We start from the raw sequence: 20,676 nt of genomic DNA, 5'->3' as shown, positions 1-20,676 counted from the left end.
TCGTCTCCGTCGTATCCACCGTCGATCGTCTGCACCGACCCGTCACCGGCACCACCTTGTGGTGAGCCTCTTGTTCTTATCTTTTTTATATAAAAAAATCATGTTTGTGTGATTTAGATATATAGTTACTTGTATAATTATCTTACCCGTATGTTGTTTGTTATACATAGTGCCATGGTTTTGATATCCGTCCCCGTCGGCCCTCGTCCGTGTTATGATTCGGATGTGGTATATTCTCTTTTAAAACTATTTGTTGCATTTCGTGTTTGTGACAAATTATGCCCATCAAGTTGACATAGATATTTTTATCTAGGAGGTATGTGAACCGGAAATTCCAACCGACCCTATTGTCGAGAGGTTAAATTTAGTTGAAAGAGAAAACAAGTATTTGAAAGAAAAATTGAAAAGAATTGAGGGGGAGAAGATGGAATTGGAGTTGCATGTTGCCGATGTCGTCGATGATCACAAGATCAAGATGGAGAAAATGCAGTTGAAGATTAGAAAGATTAGAAAATATGCCATTGATAGTGAGGCCTGGTATCATTATGCTGTTGGATCAATTGTTACCTTAGTTGTGATCTTGATCGCATTTGTTGTTGCATTTAAATGCTTTAGCTAGAGAGTTATTTGTATGTTGCATTTAAGTGTTGTATGAACTTGTATTAATTTCGTCTATTCAGTGGTGTGTAATGAAGATGCGCCGGCAATGGATGTACGATGACCGATGCTCTCCCAGTTCGTTGATGGCGTGCATACTTTCTGATTGCGGCTCGGGCAAACAAGCGGGCGGATGGTTTTATGCCTTTTCCATGTGTTGGCTGTAAGAATGATTACAATTACTCTAACTCAAGAACCATTCACGTCCACCTGTTTGAGTCCGGTTTCATGCCTCACTATAATGTTTGGATCAAGCATGGAGAAAGAGGGGTTATGATGGAAGACAATGAAGAAGAAGAGGACGACGATAGCTATCCTGGCCATGGGTTCCCTGAATACGATGATACAACAATGGGGGAAGAAGCTGAGCCAGCCATGCGGGAAGAAGCTGAAGAAGAGGCATCAGATGAGCCCGCTGATGATCTAGGTCGGGCCATTGCTGATGCAAAGAGAAACTACGCAAGTGAAAAGGAGAAGAAGAGGTTGCAACACATGTTAGAGGATCACAAGAAATTGTTGTACCCGAATTGCGAAGGTGACAAGAAAAAGCTGGGCACCACACTGGAATTGCTGCAATAGAAGGCAGAGAATGGTGTATCTGACAAGGGATTTGGAAAGTTGCTGGTAATGATAAAGAATATGCTTCCAAAGGACAATGAATTGCCCGAGAGTACGTACGAAGCAAAGAAGGTTGTCTACCCTCTAGGGTTAGAGGTGCAGAAGATACATGCATGCCCTAATGACTGCATCCTCTACCGCGGTGAGTACGAGGATTTGAACGCGTGCCCGGTATGCGGTGCATTGCGCTATAAGATCAGCCGCGATGAGCCTGGTGATGTCGAGGGCGAGCGCCCCAAGAAGAAGATTTCTGCCAAGGTGATGTGGTATGCTCCTATAATACCACGGTTGAAACGTTTGTTCCAAAACAAAGAGCGTAAGAAAGACGGAAAGTTGAGAGTACCCGCTGACGGGTCGCAGTGGATAAAACTCGAGAGAAAGTACAGGGAGGAGTTTGTAGGTGACCCAAGGAACGTGTGGTTTGGTCTAAGCGCAGATGGCATTAATCCTTTTGGGGAGCAGAGCAGCAACCATAGCATGTGGCCTGTGACTCTATGTTTGTATAACCTTCCTCCTTGGTTGTGCATGAAGCGGAAGTTCATTATGATGCCAGTGCTCATCCAAGGCCCTAAGCAACCCGGCAACGACATTGATGTGTACCTAAGGCCATTAGTTGAAGAACTATTACAGTTGTGGAATGGAAAAGGTGTACGTGTGTGGGATGAGCACAAACAGGAAGAATTTGACCAAAAGGCGTTGCTGTTCATGACCATCAATGATTGGCCTGTAGGGTAACGCAGCAGAAAACAAAAAAATTCCGACCTACGCACCAGCCCAGGACCACTATGAAGACTGCATACAAGGTTTGATCGTTTTCGTTACCGACTCGTAGCGCAGCGGAAGTAGAGTCGATGACGATCGGCGGTGCAGATCCCCGCAGCTAGGATTTACAACCTCCCAACCGCGAGGATGTATACCCTCATCCGCCATACGGACAGCCCTCTGGGAGGACCTTCGAAACTCGAACGGTCACTCGGACAGCCCTCCGGGAGGACCCACAGAACTCGGACCGTCACTTGGACAGCCCTTCGGGGGCACTCTCGAACAGCCCCTCAGGGCACTAAGATCGAAACTACGAGCTCTCTACAGAGTTGCACACATACGGTGTCAGCTATCCGGCAGGGCTTCGCCGTCCAGAACTAGTTCCTGCCGGAACCCAGACAACCTTTCGGCTCTACGAAACTATTTCGCTGGGAGGGAGAGAAGAAGCCAGATCATTGCAATGGCATGTATGTGAGAAAGAGTGAGTGTGGAGGGCTGCCCCTCCACCTCTATTTATAGGAAATCCCAAGGGGTAGGGTAGTTTCACACAAAAACCCAAAATGCACATGAATGAAGTCCTTCCACAAGGACCTAGGAGTGAAACCAATGAACAAGAGGGTCCCCAAGGGGGGATACCCCATGTGGCCGGCCAACACCCCCATGAGGGGCCCAAAAAATGGCTCCTATCCATCCATGTTATCCCCAAGATCTTTTGGAGCAAAGCCCCAAAAGGTGGCTTTCCATAAAGTAACCATAAAGCTGATTTTCACTATTCACGAGGACATTTTTCAGCGTCCGTTCGAACTGAAAATATTTGTGTGGGCTTAGAACATTTCCAGTACCCACCAAAATTATTTTCAACGCATTCCGAAACAATTCCGGTTTAGTGATTTTCATCTGCGAAAAGCATCTGAAGTGGTTCCGGCAGCTCCGGAGCATATCCGGTTATTATCCCGGAAAATTGCAGAAAGCTTCCAGAATGATTCTGGCACCCTCCAAGAATTATCAGGCATGTGCTGAAACCAATTTGACTTTATGGTATCCCCTGAAACAACTTTTCAGTTTCACCGGAACTCATCCGGTGACCTCTCTCTGCGGAACTTTTCCGCTGTCCGGAACTTTTCCGGTGTCCGAAACTTTTTCGGTGATTTTCTCTCAGACTCCCTGTCTAGTATTCAGCAGATAGATGACCCTTAAGCGTGTGACCCTATAGGTTCAGTGAAGTATAGACATGACTGGAACCCTTTCCGATCAATGATCAACATCGGAGCCGTGGACACCCATATTGACCCCTATACCCACACGAATAAATATTCGAGTGAACCTCCAGTTGCCGTGTGCTATTCCAGTTGCTTCGCGATATGTTACAAATACCCGAGGTGAGACATGTTGGCATTCCCGTGGATCAACAACTTGTCCACTATGCTAGTTACCTCGTTACCGATATTGTTCTCTTTTCTCATTATCGTGTTCCGGCATCCCCGTGATCAAATCACAAAGTGTCTGGCCAGACGATGATGGATACCGTAACACCGAGAGGGCCTGAGTATATCTCTCCATCGTCGGAGGAGAAAATCCCAATCTCGAGCTATCAAGTTACTTAACATACTTTCCCATGAACCCGTAAGCCGCCGTAATAGCCATCCAGTTACGGATGACGTTTAACAAACCCCAAAGTTCATGAAGCAAGCATGAAGAAACTCGATACTCTCATGGTCTAAGGAATTATGCAAACATTAACTATCTCTGTGTTATAAACCATTAACTTGTGACGAATGTATCTCATAGCATAACATCAATTCGGGTCGATTCAACACAAAGGTCCTTCCTGACATTGTGCCCTCAAAGTTGCTTGGCACGACTAGGAAAACATAATCATCATGCAACACTTGAGCTAGTCTTAGAGGCATGACTAGGAATACATTTTACCGTTTATTATTCCACACGTGCATATGGGTTCTCCCCAGAGCCTTTATGGATATACGGGCTCGGGAACCACAGCAGTTATAGCATGGAACATAAACATAATTATGAATAGGGAGATAATCAATAACATTTATTATTGCCTCTAGGGCATATCTCCTACATGGCCTGCTCTCGATAACCTTTCAAGACAGACAAACAAGGGATACCGCGGATGCACGCACAGTTTGGATGATACCGATAGTATATATTTGGATAGTTGTAGGAAGAATGTGTACCTGGGACATCGTCGATTTCTTCCGAGCGGGCATCCCGTAAGAAAGAAAGCCAAGCATTTCAAAGGTGAGGCGTATCACCGGACGAAGCCTCGCCACCGTACTGGTGCTGATGTACATGATATGGTCAAGGATTTGAAGGTAATCTTTGGAAAGGGTCCTGGCGGACAACCTGTTCCGAAGGACGCTTACGGACGTGCACCCATGTGGAAGAAGAAATCTATATTTTGGGACCTGCCCTATTGGAAAGACCTAGAGGTCCGCTCCGCAATCGCCGTGATGCACGTGACGAAGAATCTTTGCGTGACCCTGCTTGGCTTCTTGGGCGTGTATGGGAAGACCAAAGATACACCGGAGGCACGGGAGGACCAGCAACATATGCACGGAAAAGACGGCATACATCAGGGTCATGCCAGCTATGCTCTTACCAAAGAAGAGAAGGAAATCTTCTTTGAATGCCTGCTAAGTATGAAGGTACCGTCTGGCTTCTCGTCGAATATAAAGGGAATAATAAATATGGCAGAGAACAAGTTCCAGAACCTAAGGTCTCATGACTGCCACGTGATTATGACGCAACTGCTTCCGGTTACATTGAGGGGGATTCTACCGGAAAACGTTCGATAAGCCATTGCGAAGCTATGTGCATTCCTCAATGCAATCTCTCAGAAGGTAATCGATCCAGAAATCATACCAAGGTTACAGAATGATTTGGTGCAATGTCTTGTCAGTTTCGAGTTGGTGTTCGCACCATCCTTCGTCAACATCTTGACGCACGTCCTAGTTCACCTTTGCGAAGAGATTAACGTTTTGGGTCCTGTATTTTTACACAATATGTTCCCCTTTGAGAGGTTCATGGGAGTCTTGAAGAAATATGTTCATAACCGTGCTAGGCCAGAAGGAAGCATCTTGAAGGGCCATGAATATGAGGAGGTCATTGAGTTTTGTATTGACTTTATTCCTGACCTTAAGCCGATTGGTGTTCCTGAATCGCGGCATAAGGGCAGACTGGATGGAAAAGGCACGCTAGGAGGGGATCAAATAATATGTATGGACGGGCATTCTCTCACTGAAGCACACTACACAGTTCCACAGAATTCCGCCTTGGTGGCTCCGTATATGGAGGAACACAAGAATTTTCTACACTCCAAACACCCGGAGCAGTCTGACGACTGGATTACACGTGAACAAACGGGGACTTTCGCCGGTTGGTTGCAGACACGTGCCATGCATTATGGCGATATTGAAGCTGACCTGTACTTGCTGTCCCAGTTACCATCTTCGAATATAATGACTTTCAAAGGGTACGGGATAAATGAGAATACATTTTACACGATCGCCCAAGATAAGAAGAGCACCAACCAAAACAGTGGTGTCCGCTTTGATGCAACAAACAACACGGGAAAGGAAACATATTATGGTTACATAGAGGACATATGGGAACTTAACTATGGAGGTGGTTTGAAGGTCCCTTTGTTTCGGTGCAAATGGGTCAATATGACACGAGGCGGGGTAACGGAAGACCCGCAGTACGGAATGACAACAGTGAATCTCAACAATCTTGCGTATGCAGACGAACCATTCGTCCTAGCCAATGATGTGGCGCAAGTTTTCTATGTGAAAGACATGTCTACCAGGCCGAGAAAAAGAAAAGATAAGGAAGCGAATGCATCATACGATGAGCCAAAGCGCCACATAGTTCTTTCAGGGAAAAGAAACATCGTGGGAGTGGATGACAAGACAGACATGTCAGAAGATTATGAAAAGTTTGATGAAATTGCTCCATTCGCAGTGAATATTGATCCGAGCATCCAGTTAAATGATGAAGATTGTCCATGGTTACGGCGCAAAGGGACACACGCGAAGAAAAAGTTTCACACCCAAAGATCCCACTCTGGGATGTGATAGGCTTCACCGTCATCACTTTCTTCTGTAGTGACTTTCCGGACTTATATATCTGGAAAGTGCCGCTTTGAACAAACCGGAGGGAATCTTTGTAATAGTTAGGGTACTTATGTGTTTTGGTATTTGAAATGCGAAGAAATTTTATGTGCAAAACCTGGATGCACTTCGTCTACAAATTAGTTCGTCAAAAAATTCAAATTTAAACTATTCAAATTTGAAAACTACCGGCACTAACAGAAAGTTTGTAATTTTTTGTACCTAAATAAAAAATATTCAGAAATAAATAAATGAAAATAAATAAAGTAGAAAAAAACTAAATTTTTTTGAGACAAAAACTAAATAACTGGATGCACTTCGTCTACAAATTAGTTCGTCAAATAATTTAAATTTAAACTATTCAAATTTGAAAACTACTGGCACTAACAGAAAGTTTGTAATTTTTTGTACTTAAAGAAAAAATATTCAAAAATAAATAAATGAAAATAAATAAAGTAGAAAAAAACTAAATCTTTTTTGAGACAAAAACAAAATAACTAGATGCATTTCGTCTACAAATTAGTTCGTCAAATAATTCAAATTTAAACTATTCAAATTTGAAACCTACTGGCACTAGCAGAAAGTTTGTAATTTTTTGTATCTAAAGAAAAAATATTCAGAAATAAATAAATGAAAATAAATAAAGTAGAAAAAAAAACTAATTTTTTTAGACAAAAACTAAATAACTGGATGCATTTCGTCTACAAAGTAGTTCGTCAAATAATTCAAATTTAAACTATTCAAATGAAAACTACTGGCACTAACAGAAAGTTTGTAATTTTTTGTACCTAAAGAAAAAATATTCAGAAATAAATAAATGAAAATAAATAAAGTAGAAAAGAAAAAACTAATTTTTTTGAGACAAAAACTAAATAACTGGATGCACTTCGTCTACAAATTAGTACGTCAAATAATTCAAATTTAAACTATTCAAATTTGAAAACTACTGGCACTAACAGAAAGTTTGTAATTTTTTGTACCTAAAGAAAAAATATTCAAAAATAAATAAATGAAAATAAATAAAGTAGAAAAGAAAAAAACTAATTTTTTTGAGACAAAAACTAAATAAAAAAGCCCACCTACTGGGCCACATCGGCCTGGATACGACTAGTAACCCAACCTGTAGTTGGGCCAGGATGCAGGCCCGCAGGGCCAAGTAGGCCCACAGGGCAGAGAGGCAGAGTTAGGCCCAGAAGCCTGCTATAGAGAGGAGTTCGAGAGATCAGCCGCGCCGGGGCTTTTAAACAGGTGCGGGCGCCCCTCGGCTAGCGAGGTGGGACTAAACTTGCCCGCACCGCACCTGCGCCAGCGCACCCCCTTTAGTACCGTGTCTTTAGTACCGGTTGTAGCCACCACCCGGTACTAAAGGGGGTGCGCTTCCCGCCGCTTCGCCTGGCCAAAACAGACCTTTAGTATCGGTTAGTGGCCCCAACCGGTACTAAAGGTAGGTTCTATATAAGAAAACACTTCAAAGAAATTCGTCAGTTCGTTCTCCCTCTGCTTCTTCTCCTCTGCCCCGTCGTCGCCGCCCCCGTCGCCGTCCGTCCCCATTGCCGTCCATCATCGTCGCCGCCGCCCCCGTCCCCATCGCCGCCCGCGCCTCAGGAGCTATGATCCTGTGATGGTTCCTTCTCTTTGGGTGTCCACCGCCCGCGCCTCAGGAACCGCGAGTGGCCTAGATTATTCTGTAGTATTCGATCTTTATTAGCTAGCTAGCTAGTGATGTATTCGATATATAATATTCGAGACGATGTATTCGAGATGATGCATATTATGTACTATGATTCAGGATTTCCTTATTGATTGCATGCATGCATTGTAATTTGAATACTAAATTGTTTTAAGTTTCTTCTATATTAGTTAAATAAAAGCTATGGTGGACAATACCGGCAGAGAGGGAGAAGAGGCCCTGTTCGAGATCATACGCTCCCCTCGCACGCCAGATGATCGAAATGAAGAAGATGACGGCTCCCAATATCTGAACAATACCAGGGAGGGTGATGATATGATATTCGATCGCGACGACTGAATTGATGAAGTCATGGATGACGACTTTGATTATGATGGCGAAGAAATTAATGATTATGATGGCGAAGAAAATGTTGATCTTGAAATAACAGAGACCGGCGAGGTATATTTATATAAGCAGGCATCTGGTGATCATCACATGTTTTAAATGATTTGAAGATATATTAACGAATCGATCTTTCTTCTTTCAGCCCTCCGGATCGAGCAAATCTTCTACAGGCAGAGTGCGAGCCCAGGGCAAAAAGTTGAAGGAGGGCGTAAAGTACAACATCGATGCCATCAAAACTAATGGCGAACCAATAGCGCCTAAGAACATTGCGAACAAGTTCGTTCGTCAGTGCGGAGTTCTTGTGAAGGACAAACTCCCGATCTCCCTTCAAGAATGGAAAGAGCCATCAAAGCCCCGTCCAGATCTTACTTTTGTCGACGACAGAGCAAAAACTGCGCTTTGGGAAAATCTCATTGAACATTTCACCCTACCAGATCATTTCACAGCTGCAGATGTGGAGAAAGTCAAGGACGCTGCTGTTAGGAAGATGGCAATTGCATTCAACAACCACAAGAAAACTATATGGAATAACTGCGTCAAAGCAGGAAAGAAGACTCCAGAATTCAAGGGAACACTGGAGAACCAAAGAGAACACTGGTACGATTTCATGAAATTCAAGGAATCAGAATTATCTAAGGAACGGTCCAGAAAAAACAAGGCCAATGCCGCAAAAAAAGCAATTCCATAGGCTGGGGCCAGGTGGCTACGCGGTGGCAATGCCTAAGTGGGATAAGTCTGAGCAAGAGATGCTGGCTGCACAGGTCACTCCAGTTACATTGAGCTGGCCCCCAGGTGCAGAACTTGGTTCTATGCGCATGGGGGCGTTAGACCCGAAGACAGGCGAGGTTTCGAAGAAGGCATGTCTTAAAGGAGCCGATGTTAAGTTAGTTGAAGCAATAGAAGAAGCTCGAAAAGGGGGTGTTCACGCCCAATAGAGAGAACGACGAGCTTACGTGCGCCCTGGGAAATCCTGAACACCCGGGAAGAACACGAGGCAAGGGCGTCGTTCCGTGGTATGAGGACTTTTCTGAGTGGAATGCCGACTACAGAAGCCGTGCAAGAAGGAAGATGGAGGAGGAGAAGAAGAAGAAGCTGGAGGACGAGCAGAGGAAGCAGGAAGCAGAACGCCTTCAAGGCCTAGAATCAGCGCACGCGGACTTGGCACTCAAATTGCAGCGGCAGCAGCAGCAGCTCGACTCGCTTAGCCAGGAAAGGGAGTCTCAGCAGCGGCCGCAGCTAGCGGATGATCCATCATTGGATAGCACCGTCCCATCCATGCCGAGAATCAGCGTGGGTTCCGCCCCGGGCGACGCACTGCTGGATACATACCCTGTGGATGACATCATGGAGAACACTAACTGTGAGCTACACTTCAAAATAAAGAACATATACGTGAAGGCGGCGGACGTCGTTGCTTATACAAATCCCCCCGGAGCAACCTACCATTGCAGAACGATTCCCGCCAGCTATGCTCGTGTCGTGGTTGAGGTGGTGGACCAATATTCGTGGCTACAGCTTGACATTTCTGGAGGTGACGAGGAGCACACACTGGGAGAGACCATACATCGTATCATCCTATGGAGAAAGGATTGCATCATCTTTCGAAGGCCACCGACACCGCGTCAGCTAGAGCTTGACATTCCAGGAGGTGACGAGGAGCAGACGACTCACGCTCCTCCAAGTCCGGCACAGCTTCAGGCCACTCCTCCTGCTTCAACTCAGCCAACGCGTGAGGCCACTCCTCCTGCTTCAACCCAGCCAACACGTGAGGCCACTCCTCCTGCTTTAACTCAGCCAACGCGTGAGGCCACTCCTCCTCCTCCAAGTCCACCAACGTGTGCCACTCCTCCTACAAGTCCGACACCGCGTCAGTCGTCTCCGCTGCCTCAACAATCGCGGAAGAGAGCCGCCGCAGCTATGGTGCGTAGTGCTACAAGTCGAGGTAGTACAGGAGGTACAGGCGGAGGCAAGCGATTTCAATATGGTCCAAGCCTCGTGCCTCTTCCGCAGAGGCCTTACGACATGACCAAGGAGCAAAACGAAGTCATAGTGAAGGCCCAAGTGGACGCCCATTTTGGACCCAAACTGCCACCGCCGCCAAGGGAGAAAGTGCCCGAGGATAAGATTGACCACTTTATTCGTATGGCTAAAGCACCAGCTCCCAAGCCTGTTGACTCAGACTATGAGCGCCAAATCAGGAAGGCACATTGAGCACGACAAAAGGAGTCGAGCTCGAGCTCGAGCCAAGCAGCTGGCCAAAAATGCGGGAAAACCGTTCCCCAGCTAGGAGAACAGGCGGCGCAATCGATCCCCCCGCTTGTTGTACCAACACATGAGAGTACCGGCGTCGGTCAGCTGGTAATAACTGACGAGCATAGAAGGCAGGCTGAAATGCTCGGTATCACTGTTGGACAACTCCTCGAGATTGAGCCCATTCCTCTGCTTAGACCCCAGGACATAAAACGAAAATATGTCTGTGGCCAACCTTTGGTCAAGCCTGAGGAGGTCAAGAACCTCGCAACAAGAATGTATGAATTGCATGATTGGTACATAAAAATTACCAAGAGTACCAATCGAGCGTCCCTCATGGTGAAAGTCAAGGAAGAGTATTACTTCCATAACCTAGCTCTGGTCGTTGAGTATTCAGAACTATTTCAGTTATTCAATCAAGACGCACTCGACAAATCTCTCGTCAGTTGCTATTGTCTGTAAGTGATTTCTTTCTGTAATTTAAGTCTCAAGCTATCTGTAGTGCTCATTGATCGATCATTACCTGTAATTATCCTCACTATATTCTTGTATGTGGTATTATGGAGGATGAAGATGTATGAAATGAAAAAAAGGTGGACGCTATGGCATTGGGTTCATTGACCCAAATACCATTAATGAACAAACATGGAAATATCCACGGTATAAAACAGAAGTAGACAAAAACATGCTAGAGTTCTTGAAGCGCCTCAATATCTATGAAGATTACTACTTCCTTACAACTTCCTGTGAGTCACACTGTCTTGTACTACAAATTCTGTTTTTACTTACTAGCTAGCTAGATGTTAATAATTAAGTGTATAGGGTTTAGGATAGTTGATGAGTGTTATGCACATGCCCGCTTAATTAAGACATGCAAACGTGTGTGCATGCAGTTACCATTGGATCACTAGTACAAAACAGGGTTTTCGTCACAGGGCAATATTCACATTAGTCCCGGTTCAGTCACGAACCGGGACTAATGTGAGCATTGGTCCCGGTTCGTGCGGCTAAGGCATTAGTCCCGGTTCACCTGGGCCCTTTAGTCCCGGTTGGTGCCACGAACCGGGACTAAAGGGTGCGATGCCCATTAGTACCGGTTGGTGGCACCAACCGGGACTAAAGGTTAGTCCTTTAGTCCCGGTTGGTGCCACCAACCGGTACTAATGGGCTTTGAGGCATTAGTACCGGTTCATGGCACGAACCGGTACTAAAGGGCCCATCAAACTCTACCCCCCCCCCCCCCCCCCGACCGCCTTTTCAGTTTTAGAAAAACAAAAGAAAATGATGGAAATGTAAAAAAATAAAATAAAATAAGTTTCCCATGTGATAGGTGGTCTAGTTGTTGGGAAAATTAACAAATATGAATTTTGACTTTATTTGCAAAATCTCTCTGGAATTTCTTAAAATGGGCATAACTTTTGCATACGAACTCGGATGAAAAAGTTTTTTATATGAAAAATCATCTACTCGAAAAGTTACATCCGAATTAAACCGGGGGAACCCCGTTAAACATTTTCAAAATCCTCAAAAACCTAACAGAAAAAAGATACGGGGCTTTTAAGATTTGGAGAGGCAAAAAATTTCAAACTGTGGTCAAACTGTGGTCAAACAATGGTCAAACTAATTATTCTAGAATATTAGTGTTACTAAATAATTATTTCAGTTTTTTGAATTTTGGTCAAATCTGGTCAAACTGTGGTCAAACAGTGGTCAAACAATGGTCAAACTAATTATTCCAGAAATATTAGTGTTACTAAATAATTATTGTTTTTTAAAACAATAGTTTCAAACTCAAACAGTGAAATGTGTCACTTCATGCTCAAGCTAAATTCCTGAGGGTTAATAGAATTGACATCTTACTATTGTCAGGAAAACAACAAGTGCAGACTTGGAAACGGGGAAGTTAGATGATTTGGAATGATGAGGGGTGATTAGAGATTAGAGGATAAATTGAGCAGTGATGAGGGGTGGTGATTAGAGATTAGAGGTTAAAATAATTTAGAAATTTAAAAATAAAAAAAATAAAAAAAATTCGCAAAAAAAATCATAAAATTTCCACCAACCGGGACTAAAGGTGGAGCTCCAGGCTGCGTCCACGTGGACGGCCTTTACAAAAGCCCCCTTTTCTACTAGTGGATCTTGTTAATCATTAAAGTTGACGAAGGAACAGTTGAAGTACTGGACTCACTACTTAAAAAAAAAGACTACACAATCGTGAAGGGGATAGTCGACAGGTAATTTCAATCATTATTAACTATATGTCGGCCTCTTTAGTTCGTCATTTCCTGATATCAACTATTTAATAACTCGTTTATTCATTTTCTTTGCCGGCGGGCAAGGCTTGGGAAAAGATCAGGAATTCGAAAGAGGTTCCAGGCGAATGGAGAGAAAAGCTGTATTGGTTTCGACCCAAGGTATAATTAATTAAGAAGTACTAGCTAGCTACCATGCATCTCTTTAATTCTAATTTCAATATCATTAATTATCATGCTTGATTAATTATTATCTAATTAAATTTCATTCTCGTAAAGGCCCTGAAGCAGGCGCCAGGGACTGATGTGTGTGCATACTACGTTTTTGAGAACATTCGCATGATGACGTCCGAAAGGACCAAAACTGATAGATAGCTATGGGTACGTTTGACAGAACAATATTCACAATTTTTACATCATTATCGATATCTAGTCACATAACTAATACACATGCATATTGATCTCATTCTTAACAGTTCGAATTGGTGCGGGAGGAGCTCCTACCAGAGGAGCGCACACGAGCACTTCAAGAGGAAATAGCGGGATTTTTGCTCGACTAGGTCATAGATCCCAAAGGGGAATTCTACTACAAGCTACCGCCCCAATGAACCGCTCCCAATTGTCATCGTGCTCCGAAGGCACCAAGGCAAATGCCACTGGTTCTGAAGGCAACATGTAGGAAAAACTATATATATGTATACATGTGTATGTGTGAATAATGGTGTGGTTGTGAGACATTCGATGATATATATATATATATATATATATATATATATATATATATATATATATATATATATATCGGTTCTATGCGAAATTTTATTTATATATATGCATAATGTGTACAATATGTACTATCATAAAATACCAGCAAACAAAAAAATAAATAATAAACCAAAACCCCCCAAAAAAATTAGTACCGGTTGGTATTACCAACCGGTACTAAAGGTCTCCCCACACCCGGCCCTGGCTCGTGCCACGTGGTGGCCCTTTAGCGGCGGTTCGTGCTGAACCGGTACTAAAAGGGGACCTTTAGTCCCCACCCTTTAGTGCCGGTTACAGAACCGGCACTAAAGGCCCTTACGAACCGGTGTTATAGCCCGGTTCTGCACTAGTGTACGGACAGCCGACGTTGGATAAATCTTCCTCTTCCAGAAACGTTTAGGTTTATCAAGTACCATCCCCTTGTCTACACGGTTTGTGGTCTGTTGTACATCCGACACCAGAGTCGGAGAGTCAACAAGTCCGTCGGACTCCATCTCTCATGCCTCTCCTTCGGCATCCGAAGGAGGTAACAATCCATCACAAAATTTCTCTAGCGTAGATATGCCCAAAATATTAATATCATCATCCGATATAGGTCTAACAGCCGCTAACTCTCGGATCAACTCGGAAGCTCTCTTAGCCTCTAAGTCTAAAATATGATTAACCAATTTAGCAATTCCTTTCCCGTTAGACCCATGTGAGACTCCTATATCATGTGCCTTACTAATGATCTCATGCTTAGAAAAATGCATAATAAAACACTGCTAATTAACTGTCATACATGTAGCAGTATCGACGTCCCGAAGCTTGGCGGCTCTCATAGCGCTCCCCATCTAGAAGTCGTCAGCATCTCGTTGGTCCTGAATCCGGTCACTGACACGCCTGCCAGCCGACACCGGGTCCTGGTGCCCACCAAACGCAATCACCTCATCAGTAGTCCAATCCCGCAAGGACTGGGCCGTCACCCCGCGCTCGCCCATACTGACAAATCCTGGTGAAGGGGATGGGGGCAGCACGGCGCCGCCTGAGCCTCCACCCAACGTCCCCTCCTCCAGTACAATCTCTCCGGAAGCTGCCGGTGGTGGCGAAGACAGCGGCGACCGAGAAACTAGACTGCGCAGCGGTGAACCAGGAGCCCCATGCCCACAGATCACCGCCGCTGGGACCGCTGTCGTGCGCTGGGGCGCATCGTCTGGTCGCCGCGCCGAAAGCTCAGTCGTAGAGACCGGCGATGAAGATGTACGAACTAGGGCCTCCTGCCCAGCAAGTCATTCACCCACGCTTGAGATGTTAGTTGAAATTGATGATCTCTCTGGCAAACGTTGCGAAGTCTAATTTTTGGTTAGTTGGGAATGGCTAGAAATCAGTCAGCCGACTTTTTTATTCGTGGTCAGTCGATTTTCTCAACTGTGCTTCTTCAACCTCCATCTCCTCTTGAGCCGCCAGCCACCACCGGCCGAACCGTCGGCCCCCACCGCCCGCGGCCGGCGGCGCTCCCACGCCGCCTCGCCGCCCCGCCCTCCCCGGAACAACTCCCCACCGCCGGTCCTCTGCCGCCTCGGCCATCCCTCTAGGCCCTCCGCGCTGAGCTTTTTCTCCGGCGAATCCCCACGCCGCCGCCCCACCACCGGTCCCCACCACCGCCGGCCACCACCGCCCCCACCCTAAACCCTAAGATAGATACTGGGGTAGCCTCTCCGGCGAGCCCCCTCCGCAGCGGCTCGGATCAGTCGACTGAAGTGTAGCTAAACTGTGGTTAGTTAGCTGAAGATCCAACTTACCAGGACCCGAAGAAGTCACCAAGGCCACCCGGGAACACAGGCCTCACAGGATGTGCTTGCACCGGACGTTCCATGTAAGTCTGGACTATGTCCCAAGTTGCAGCTACCATCCTGAACTCCCTGCCAACTATTTGCCTTACATCAACAGTACAAATCTGACTTGTTGATTCTTGACTGCAATCTCTGGCCGATGATCATTCTACAAAATTTAGTTTCATGGTATGACATGATCTAATGTTAGTGTAATCAACACCTGTATACTCTGAACAACATACAATGTGTGCTAAAATAAAACACCTTTCAGACAAAAATATGTGAACAGCTGAATCTACAAAAATCCCTCTAGAAACAACAACCATAAATTGTGTCTGAATATACTTTTTATAAGCAAAGCACATCTTAAGTTCTTAGCAGCCATGGTGAGCTGAAAAGCACAGCCAAAGTTCCCAACAACAGTTGTGCTACAAATTTTGGCATACCATTCTGCAGCAATGCCCAGAAATCCAACAACGGCCACAGACAACCGGTAAGCAAATGTAAAACCTGTTTCTTGCCTAAGACAGGGGATCGCAAAATTACAAAGCTTATGGAGAATATGGAAAGGGGGGGCGGGGAGGCTGAGCATTGCCCAGAAATGAAGAACCACATTGCACATAAGATAGCATCAAGCTAAACAGTGGAGCACTGGGTACATATCATGTCCTAACGATAACCCCATCACAGACGATACAACCTAGAGTTTTGCTCAGAACGAGTCAAGGCATAACCAAAATAACAACCTATAAAAAAACAGGAACCCTTACTTAGCAATGCATACCATAGGCTCAAATGTCATCCAGTTCATCAGCGCCTCATGTGGTCTGCTGTAAGACCAGTTCAGAAAACCCGATACTGATGGTGTAGCTCGACAGAAGCTGGATGATCGTGAAAGGACGGTCGCTGACCAGGACAAACTGCCAGTCCTGCTTCACAAAATAGACGTCTTCTCAGATCTGCTCTGTGGTCCATGCATTCATAACCTGTTCTAAGCCCTGCCTGGCTGCGACATACAACATTTCCACAGTCAACCTGAAACCTCTTTCTTGCCTAGGGCAAGACAACGAAAAATTAACAGGAGCAAAACTCAGAAGTTGGCGCAGCTGAGCGCTGAGCCAACGATTTCTAATGCCAGAAATTAAGCAGCAAACAGCAGTGTAACGAGTGCACAAAGACGTACGCGAGAGAGCATCATTCAAAAGGGATGGAATATTGCGTTGATATCAAGTCCTAGTTAAGGCATGTGATCTAATTCAGAGTCAACCTATTTCTTGCCCGGAACAAGTCAAGGCAAAGCCAAATTAACGAAACAGGAAACCTTATAACATTAACATGTGTTTGCCATCGAGATCACTGTCCTCAAAGTCAAAAGAATATCTGTCAGAAGCTTATAACATTTGTTGCAAGGCCATTTGAGAATCTGGGTCATTGATGGTGTAGCTCAGACCTCAGAAGATGCAGAAGAAGCATTTGTTCCGAGTCTCAGCCTCGGAAAGAAAGGAACCTTAAGAGGAGCAAACCTATACGACTAGTGCATGATTTTCTTTCTCAAAAGAATTAGTGTATGCTTAAGATGATAATTGAAATTCATGATTTCTCCGGCAAACATTGTCAAGTTCTATTTTTCCCTACATAGCTGAAGACGCAACTTATCAGGACGGCAGGAGCCGAAGAAGTCACCAAGGCCCCCAACTACCAGGGCCGCACGGGAACCCATGCCTCACAGGATGTGCTTGTACTGGCCGTTCCATGGTCACTCTCACACACTGGTCAATCTGGTCTATATTCCAAGTTGCAGCTACTATTCTGAACTCCCTGCCAACTATTGTCTTCCATTGACGCTACAGAATTAAGTTATTGATTTTTGGCTGCAATCTCTGGCCGATGAGCATTCAACATAATTAAACTTCATGGTATGTTAGTGTAATCAACACCTGTATCCTCCAAATTACATACAGTGTGTGCTAAAATAAAACAACTTCCAGGCAAAAATATGTGAACAGCTGAATCTACAGGACCCATCTAGAAACAGCAACCATAAATTATGTCGGAATTTTTTTATAAGCAAAGAACATCTTAAGTTCTTAATAGCCATGGTGAGCTGCAAAGAAGATCTAAAGTCCCCAACAGCCGTTGTGCTACAAATTGTTGCCATTCTGCAGCAATACCCAGAAATCCAACAATGAACAAGCTACAAAAAGAAAGAGTACAAGGGGTGAATCATAGACTGCGAAGGAGCATTCCCAAATAAATAGATCCTAGAACAGGACATTGCTAAATTACAAAGCCTATGGAGAACAATGAGGCACGTCATATATTCATAGATTCGCTTGCAGGGCAAAATATAGAGGGGGGGGGGGGGGGGGGGGGGGGGGAGGTTGAGATGACATTATCTGCTGCAGAAATTGGCAACCACATTGCACCCAATAACAACATCAAGCTAAACAGTGTACCATTGGGTACACACCATGTCTTAATTAAGATAGCTAAGAGTAGTTCCATCATAGAAAGATACAACCTACTCCCTCCGTCCCATAATATAAGAGTGTTTTTGACAATGTTAAAAACACTCTTATATTATGGGACAGAGGGAGTAGATTCTTGCCTAGAACAAGTGAAGGCATAACCAAAATAAGCAACCTAGAAAAGAACAACCCTTTCTCAGCAATGCATACCATAGGCTCAATCATCAAGTTTAACTGCACCAGCCAGTTCAGAATCCCGGGTGCTGATGGTGTAGCTCGACAGAAGCTGGATGAGCGTGGAAGGACGGTCGCCGAGCAGGACAAACTGCTTGTCCGGCTTCACAAAATCGACGGCTTCTGAGATCCTTTCTGCTTTTCGGTCCTTGATGTTGTACTTCCAGATGTGGGCAGACGAAACCTGGTGTTCAGTGTAGTAGATACAGTTTGCCTCTATTGATGGAAACATGTGAGCATCCACAGCAAGGCTCCTATGATGACCAATGAAGATGGCATGGTTGCAGATGCTCTCCACATGCAAAAGCTCGCTGCTCTCGGTTTTGACTCTTAAAATCTGGAAGAATTGTTGTCCCTTGACGATGATCAGCATCTGTCCAATAAATTCCATTGCGAAACACCGGGCATCGTTTGCAAGTCCGATCTCAGTAGGATCACCACAAAAAAACTTCAACAGATTGACGCCAAGTGACAGCCCCACTTTGCAGATCTTGAGAGCAAAGTCAGTTGTTCTGGCTAATTCCCACCAACGGCCGACCAAACCACCTCCGACCGCCCTCCGGAAGAAACTGTAAACTCTAGGATCAAAGACATAGTCTTGGGAGTGAGAACTGTGTGGACTGACTATGTACATCTTGCAACATGAGTCGCAGAACAAGGCGAGCAAGGGCCAAGAGAAGTCAAAGCAGACGGCGGCGGTGACCTGCACCTCGAGCGGCATGGGCGCCGTGAAACGGATGATATCGCCGGTGAGAGGGTTGAAGACACGAGCGGCGTGAGGAGCGCTCCTGTCGGCCATGACGAAGGGGCCGCATAGAGTGGTGGCGACGACGTGGTAGCCGCGGAGCGCCGGGAGCTCCTTATGGAGGAACCGGCCGGTGGCGGTGTTGACCAAGAGGCGGCGCGTGTCGCTCTCGAAGACCTCGTCGAGGATGATCCAGCGGCATGGGAGGAACCGGGGGTCAGAGGTGTTGTTCCTGGGGTCGTCGGTGGCGGAGCGCCAGTTGTGGCAGACGGCGCGCAGATCCATGTACCAATCTAGGTCGTTGGCGGCGAGGAAGGAGTCGGCGATGCGGCGGATGATATCGTCTGGGAGCGAGGGCCAGTCTGCGGTCACCGCATTGGCCGGATGGACCGGTGAGGTTTCCAGGCAATTGGGGTCCTTTTTCCACCAATTGGCCGGCGGAAGAACTTCAGCGGGGGCGGCCGCCATTGCTGCTCGCTCGATTCCGGATCTCAAGGACGGAATTTTAACTGCAGAATCCAATCCAATGCCCTAATCCTCGCTGGCAAAAGGGGAACACATTGCGGGTGAGGAAAAAGGACAAAACATTGCAACAATCGATCAAGAAATGACGAACAGAAAGATCAATTAGTTACCAGAAAAGCAGATCAACTAAACCAGAGCGACGGAGAACGGAGCAAGCCGGCGGGGAAGTGGCCGAGGAGGCGAGGGGAACGGAGCACACTTCCTTGTTCCTTCCTGTCAACAATCTTTCTTTTTTTCTGAGGGGTTTCTGTCAAGAATCAATTGCAAAAAATAAAATAAAAAAATTGAGCATCAATCAATTGGAAATATTAGGGCATGTTTGGTAGTCGGCAGTAGGACCAATAAGGCCCACGCGGCCCAAAAGTCAAGCGTTTGGTTGGTTGGGCTTTCTCTGTTGCAAGAAGCTTAAAGCACTCTCGGGCCAGGTTGAGGGGCCGTTTTTTCCGTGCCACGCTCGTGAGAGCCATGTGTGCCTCTCGCCTGCACGCGTTGGAAGCGCGGGAGACGCTCCCATCACCGCCCACTCTCATCCACACCATACTCCCTATCTCTCTCTCTCTCACCGCCCAGACGGTTTCTCGAATGGCCGGCTCGTATCCGCGTCATCCCACTCCTCACTGACAACAACCAAATCTAGGATCTGTGGGTCGTTGGCCTGACCTGGTAGGGCATTGACCTCATGTCGCCTATCTGGGCACCTTTCTCAATCTGCACGCCACGGTCAGTGGCCATTGAACCGCCCTCAGTATTCGAGGCAACATTCGCTGCGGCGGTGGGAAGCACATTCGATGCGGAGGCGACTAATAGAAGCCCATCGGCCGTGCCCAGGTTGGGGATTTTTACCCTTGTGCGAGTGTTTTCTCCCCTTTCTCCAGGCCAAGCCGAGGGGAGTGCAACTGGAGTAACGATGGCGACCCCATTTTCCTTCATTCAGCGGCCAAAAACAAGGAGCGAGGCGGCGATGACTGCATTTAGTTTTCAACCTGCATTTGCTCAGCCTGTCCAAGGTGAGCCACATATACGAAGTGGCAAAAAATGGTGCATGCTACCAAACATGCCTTAGAACATCATCGACGTAGTGCATCAAACCATACATGCAAAATGTCGGTGGATACGTCCGGACATGTCCGTGAAGAGCTTCAGGGGAGCTGACGATCCAACAGTATCCATCAAATGTCCATCCCATGTCCAATAAAGAGAGGATAAAGATGGGAGAAGGAGAAAAGTGGGGTTGTGGTGGGGACCGAGGTTGAGTTGACGTGTCCACAGCGTGCCCAGACTCCCCCAAACCTCCTACAAGTTTGCCTATGCTTGGTGAGATTTTGGACAATCGGACTGCTCCACGGACGTTCGATCTACCCAATTGGATGGCA

The 20,676-nt window shown here is 45.9% G+C and overlaps 1 protein-coding gene across 1 annotated transcript; it reads right to left on the bottom strand.

Annotated features, from left to right (window-relative positions):
* Positions 1 to 17,736: 17,736 nt before the first annotated feature.
* On the bottom strand, positions 17,737 to 19,717 carry LOC109737799 (uncharacterized). The gene is made up of 2 exons (XM_040403057.2): positions 19,414 to 19,717; positions 17,737 to 19,319 (listed from the first exon to the last, which is right to left on the bottom strand). Exon 2 carries the CDS (start codon positions 19,244 to 19,246, stop codon positions 18,017 to 18,019), a length of 1,230 nt encoding a protein of 409 aa, XP_040258991.1. The 5' UTR covers positions 19,247 to 19,319; positions 19,414 to 19,717; the 3' UTR covers positions 17,737 to 18,016.
* Positions 19,718 to 20,676: the final 959 nt, after the last annotated feature.

This window comes from Aegilops tauschii, chromosome 3 (genome assembly GCF_002575655.3).
Source record: "Aegilops tauschii subsp. strangulata cultivar AL8/78 chromosome 3, Aet v6.0, whole genome shotgun sequence".
Taxonomy (NCBI): Eukaryota; Viridiplantae; Streptophyta; class Magnoliopsida; order Poales; family Poaceae; genus Aegilops; species Aegilops tauschii.
The sequence above is the reverse complement of the archived record's forward strand: the minus strand, read 5'-3'. Positions and strand labels throughout refer to the sequence as shown.